The sequence below is a fragment of the Triticum dicoccoides genome, chromosome 7A (assembly GCF_002162155.2).
Source record: "Triticum dicoccoides isolate Atlit2015 ecotype Zavitan chromosome 7A, WEW_v2.0, whole genome shotgun sequence".
In the NCBI taxonomy this organism is placed as follows: Eukaryota; Viridiplantae; Streptophyta; class Magnoliopsida; order Poales; family Poaceae; genus Triticum; species Triticum dicoccoides.
Genome location: NC_041392.1, coordinates 726,703,048 through 726,709,219, shown reverse-complemented (window position 1 = coordinate 726,709,219; position 6,172 = coordinate 726,703,048). Strand labels below are relative to the sequence as shown.

Genomic DNA, 6,172 nt, shown 5'->3' with positions numbered 1-6,172 from the left:
CCTTCCACTGCAAGGAGACAAGCACCTGGAGAGGTTGACCATAGAAAGGGAGGGAAGAAAATCACAAGGCATGGTGTGATCATGCACTGTTCATATTGTAGTGAGCCTGATCATAACAAGTCTGGATGCAAATACTTGAAGGCTGGACTTCCACCACCAAGTGCAAATAGTAGGGGCAATGTGGCAGCTCCAAATGAAGGCAATGGTGGTGCCAGTGTGCCACCCACAGCTCCAGATGCATCAAATCAAGATGATCCAGTCTTAAATCAGCTAATAAAGAGTTCCAGCTCCTCAAAATCAAATGCATTATCTTCATGATTGCAATATAACTAACACAACGTGTTTCTGTGTAATTGTAGGGACAAGAAGAACCAAGTGTTGTGTTTGAAGATCTTATGGTGGATAACATGATTTCCCAGGTATAAATTACTACAGAATCACTTGTTTTTCTTGTATCATATATGTGATAATTCTACAGATGCCAACACCATGGGTTGTTCAACAGAGGCCATTACCTAGTTATGGGTTTCTGAGTGCTGCCCAAGTGATGCTCAGCCAGACTAATGCTAGTCAAGGAAGTCAAGCTAGCTCATGCACCATTAGGCCAGGTGAGTTAGCACAGAAGCTGGAGGCAGTGAAAAATTAGAAAGATAGGGATCTAGAGGAGAGGAAACAAGCCATCCTTGCATCTAGGAGGGAAGAAGAATTAAAAAAAAGCTAAAGACATAGAAAGGAATAAACATGAGGTAGCACAGAAGAAAGCAAACTGGCTGAGGGAAGAAGATTGGCTGCACTGGAGAGGAGTGCCAAAAGAAAAGAAGAAGCAGAGATAAATAAGAAAGCTCAAACTGAGACCAGACAAACTATTGCAGAAATAGTGAAGACTATAGCTGCAGAGAAAAAAGCAAAGCAAGAAGCTGAGAGAAGAGTTGCTGCTGAGAAGGAGGAGGCACAAAAGAAAGAAGAGAGGGAAGCAGATGCTACAAAGAAAGAAGAGAAGAGAAAATCTTCTACACAGAGAGAAGAAGAGAAGAAGCTTGCTGCTGCTAGGAAAGAAGAAGAGAAGAAGCTTGCTGCTACTAAGAAAGAAGAAGAGAAGAAGCTGGCTGCTGCTAAGAAAGAAGAGGAGAAGAAGCTTGCTGCTGCTAAGAAGCAGCAGGAGGAGAGGCCTGCTACAAAAAGAAAGCCAACCTGGTTTGTAAATGAAGCTGATTATCCCAACCAATCAGCAAGATCATCAATCTTTGATGTCTTTAGATAGTTTCAAAGATATGATTGTTTATGATCATGTAGGAGCTGTTGAAATGAGCATGTATGGTACTTGTGAAGTAATTTTGGTGGATGATGATGTTTATTACTCTTCATGAATGATGATGTTTAGTTATTTTGATGGATGATCATGTTTGGTCTTCTTCTCATGCCAAATTTATTCCAATTGACCAGTTTAATGCCATTTTATCTTGTATTCTGCTGATCAAAAATTGGCACTTAACATTGAAAACTGGTACTGCTTCATCATACATAAAACATCACAGAGTATTAACATTGCCACTTAACATTCCATTGCATCATGCTGAAATAAAAGAGATCACCACCACCATTCCATCAGGGCAACCACATAACATTCCATTACATCAGCTAACACCAGAGTTCACCACCACCATTACAAGACAAAAAATAACTAGGACTGACACATGAAGAAGCTAGCAGCAAAGACCTAGCAACACCACAGCATCAACAATCATCTTCACTTCTTCAGCATGATCACCACCAGTGCCGCAAGACTTAGCACCACCACAACACCAACCAGCATCTTCATGAGCATCACCAGCTCTCTCCCAAGCATCATCAGTGCAGCAGCTTGCTGCCTGGTCATCAGATTGGCACTGTCATTCTTCAAAACCTTCTTACCCAAGCTGTCAGATCCATTTATATAGAACAGTTCTTGTGCTTCCAGAAGTTCCTCCCCGCGTTCCTCCGCCACACCAATAGCATCCACAACTACATCACCGGTGAGATAATGCTTGTCAACAAGGTACTCAACATACTCCAACTCCCACCGCGAGAAATCACAAGTCACATATCCCAAACCAGAGACAAATGTGTCTAGGTCAAAAAAGCTTCAATCTTTGGATCCAGAACATAAGCCAAATCATGGAAAGGATGTAAATCGAACAGCAAAACTTACCCCATGCTTCTGGCACTTGTAAAAGACACATCCGTCGTGCTTCTCTGTTGTGGAGACGTACATGCGCACCTTCCCCTTGCAGGTCGGGTAGCGGGCCAGCGGCAGCGCCAATGCCTGGCGGCGAACAGCAGAGACGGACGAGCGGGCGACAGATATGAGCACCAGAGGGTAAGGAACTGCCCTCCTCGATAGGAATCGGCGGCGGCGCCGAGGGGAGGTGGGGCAGAGTTAGGGGAGGCGGAGCAGAGTGAGGTTAGGGATTTGATGCGGAGCTGCGGGTTAGGGATTTGGGAGGATGGGGAATTTTGCTCTTTTACAAGAAAATCCCTCCATGCAAGATTGGCTGAATCAAGACAATGTACGTGGCGGTCAACAATTGGTCAAACCCACCGTGTAAGTGCTACAGTGACAATATTTTCACGTCACATCGTATTCAGTGACGGTATCGAGCATATTCCAAAGTTCAATGACCGTATCGTGTTTCCATCACAACTATAGTGACCATGAGTGTATTTATCTCTTTATCTTTCCCTAGGGTGTACTGTTCATGGATATTCTTTCCCTTGAGGCAAAGACGCGCGCAGACATTTGTTGTCCAGATGACATTCTGACCTTGTAAAATCAGCTTTGAGTTCTAGCAGTAGCTTGTGAGCTTGTCACTCCAACATGTTATTCACTGTGATTTTACTGTAACTTACTTCCATTTTCCTTCACCTGCAGTACAAGTGGATGGCGTACGTGTCCATCTTCGTAGGATGCTGCTTCCTGGTGCTGTTCCACGCTGGAACAAGTGAACCAACGTATGCTACTGAGATCAGAAAGAGTAACAATTTGATCAGCACGTGTGTTGCACTATAAATAAACTCTAGTTTGCTGAAAGAAAAGTCTTCTTGTGTGGTCTTGCAGCTTGAAATGTGAACCTAACTGCAAGAAACGGGGTCGGATCGCCTGGAGCTACTGGTTCAAGAAGACCCTCTAGTACCAAGTTGCTCTCCTCTACATGCTTGCAAGATTGATCACCAACGTCTCTCAGGTTAACACCCTGCTCGCTTATTGCACTAGGCTAGATGATGTTAGTGAGAAGCATGTCTTGTGGGATTTGATTTCTCAAAATACCAAAGATTTGTTTCAGTATCACTATGATTAAGGCCCTGTTTGGTTCATAAGTCATAGGATTTTTTTAATCCCAACTTATAAGTCTCAAGTCCCTAAAAAGTCCCTACCTGTTTGGTTCCTGAGACTTAACTAAAATACCATATTACAACTATAAATCCCTCCTTGAGAGTCTTATTTCATAAGTCTCAAATGCCCACTTTAAGTTTCTATAAGTCCCTCTTGTTTGGTTTAGATGAGACTTATAGAAACTTTTTTAAGTCCCTAAACCAATAAATCCCTGAAAACAAACACCCTCTAATTTCGACTGTGAACACTATTTTCTGTTGCTGTTCGGTTGCTCTTCGCGTTCTACGTCACCAGAGATCTGAAAATGAATGAATACTCAAAAGTCACTGTAAGTTTTTCAGTTCATCATTCACAACTTCTGCGTTGGCTGACAGGCATCAACTATTACTGACATCTTTATTCAAACATTTGATCTTCGACCACTTTCTGCAGATTCCAGCCATCATATTCTGCTGCAGCTTCTTCATGCCCGTCGTCCTCCAGGAGATGAAGTGGAACAGACGTTGGCTAAGTCGCTGCTGACGATCGGGGCGACAGTGTGGGTGATCTCGGGCGCGGCGGTCTTCCTCGTCCCGAGCCAGATGCACAACCTCATGTACCGCTGGCTGTGGTGATGGGCGCCGCCAGCGCGCTGGTGATGGTGACGACGATCGGGTTGGAGAGCTCGCTGATCGGGGAGGACCACAACGGCTGCGCCTTCGTCTACGGCTTCCTCAGCTTCCTCGACAAGAAGTCCTGCCGCGTCGCCCTCTTCGTGCTCGAGTCCTACGGCGTCGCGTCCAGCTGCGGCGAGGCCAGGGGGCTCAACACCGTCAGCAGGTACGGCACGGGGCTCATCCCGGTTTGCTTCGCCATCCTCACCCTCGTCGTCACCTCCATCCTCAGGCTGCAGGACGATGATGCCGGTGCCGACCGCAGGGTCAGGGCTTCAGCCGCCGTCGTACTGGAAGCCCCGCTCCTCGTCTGAATTAGTTCTCGCGTGTATGTGGGAGAAAATTGGGGGAAATGCAGATAATTTTCAATTAGATTTGAAAAGGAAGATAAGATGTATCATCGTCGTCATGCCGGTGGTGATTGTGTAATGCAGCTCTTTCCAAGTAGATTTGGGAAGATTCTCTCGTCTGTACTAGTCGTCCTGTTCATGATGTACCGCCAGTCCCGTCACAGTCCCAGACTCCCAGCTCCAATTTTGAGTGCAAGATTCAGGCCAACAGATTTTCAAAAAGAAGCTTGTTCGGTGGTGCAGGGTTCTCTACCAAGGTTTTGGATCCCAAGGGGACATTTTTTCTCGAGGGGCACCGGAATTTGCGGTTACCATGGTAACCGCGAAATATCGGAAAAAATTCGGACGAAATTTGAAATTAAATTTTGAATTCAAATTTTTTTAAATCGATGTAGATAGTACTTTAACTTCCAAAGTTATCACGTGTTTGCTCCTGGCGTAGTGGCTGTTCGAGCAAAACTGCTCCTTGGTAAAAGGTGATTCAAACCAGCGACGCGCTATTGAGGAAATGCCGGCGTTGCCACTAGGCCACGACCACTAACGTTGAAATAGAAGTGATGGCCTATATTTAACTATACTCTGAGCGTTTGAATTCAAAATTTTCAAAACTTTCGAGATTTTTTGCCCGGCATGAGTGTTTCTCGACGGGGGGCGATAAACGTGGTAACCGGGCGAGGTAGAGAAATTTCGTTCGGTTACCAAAACAGTGTTCTCTACAGATGGTCACATTATTGTACAAGAGGAACAGCATAAAAATCTAGCGCGAACACTGAAAACATTCTCGAAAGAACAAGTATGGCAAGAAATGCGGCTCGATCGTCCTCATTCACAGCTCGTCATCCTTGCGGTGCGTCTTGTCCTTGCCGTCGGCTGCCGCGCCGGTGACCATGTCCTTCACCTCCCCGAGCTTCTCCTTGGTAGCGCCGACGGCCTCCCACGCCTTCTCCTTCATCTTCTCGTATCCCTCGTTGGCCTTCCCCTTGGCTGCCTCCGCTGTCTCCCACGCGGCGTCCTTGGCCGCCCCTGCCTTCTCCCCGACCGTTCCCTTGGCTGCCTCCTTGGCGTCCGCTGCCTTGCCGCTCACCTGACTCCCCGTCTCTGCACACACAACTCAACCGCGCGCACCAGTGTCAGACTCGTCAGTCGTCACTCGACGACCACACTGGAACAAAAAATGGACACCACGGCGTACGCGAGAGCACGCAACGCATACGTACCGGAGGCGGTGTGCTGGACGGTCTCGCGCGCGGCCTCCTCGTCGGCGTCGTGCTTGAGCCCCAGCCCCTCGGAGATCTTGTCCAGGCCGAGCCCCTCGGAGATCTTGTCCTTGGCCCACCCCGTCCACGACTCTTCATCCCTGCCCGGCGCCGCCTCCGCGCCGTCCTGCGTCGTCTTCGCCGCCACGGCCGCGGACGCCGCCAGCGCAAGCAGCACCAGCAGCGCGGGCGCCGCCAGCCTCTTCAACCGTGACATGACCGCCATTGAATTAGTATGCGCAGCTGCTCGTGTGCTTTGCGTGACTTGAATGGATTGCGAAGGAGTCGGTAGGAGTGATCGGGTTTGGGTTTCTCTGTGGCCCGGGGTTTTATGGGGAGGGAGGGGTCGGACGCGTGTACGGGTTGGTGCGAGCGAGGCCGGTGGCGCGGCGGCGGGTGGCACGTCGTCTTCGTCTTGTCGGCACGCACCATCAGTAGAGGGGGAGGTGATCGCTCTGGATGACAAGCTGCTTCGTTTAGTCGGCACGCACGCAGCCATCAGTAGGGGTGGAGGTGATCGCTCTGGATGGCAACCTGCTTCTA

At 48.2% G+C, this 6,172-nt stretch overlaps 1 protein-coding gene across 1 annotated transcript; it reads right to left on the bottom strand.

Annotated features, from left to right (window-relative positions):
* Window positions 1-5,068: 5,068 nt before the first annotated feature.
* LOC119331820 (uncharacterized protein ECU03_1610-like) lies at window positions 5,069-5,918 on the bottom strand. The gene is made up of 2 exons (XM_037604990.1): window positions 5,591-5,918; window positions 5,069-5,471 (listed from the first exon to the last, which is right to left on the bottom strand). The coding sequence occupies exons 1-2, from the start codon at window positions 5,853-5,855 to the stop codon at window positions 5,200-5,202; spliced, it is 537 nt and encodes a 178-aa protein (XP_037460887.1). The 5' UTR covers window positions 5,856-5,918; the 3' UTR covers window positions 5,069-5,199.
* Between the last annotated feature and the right edge of the window lie 254 nt (window positions 5,919-6,172).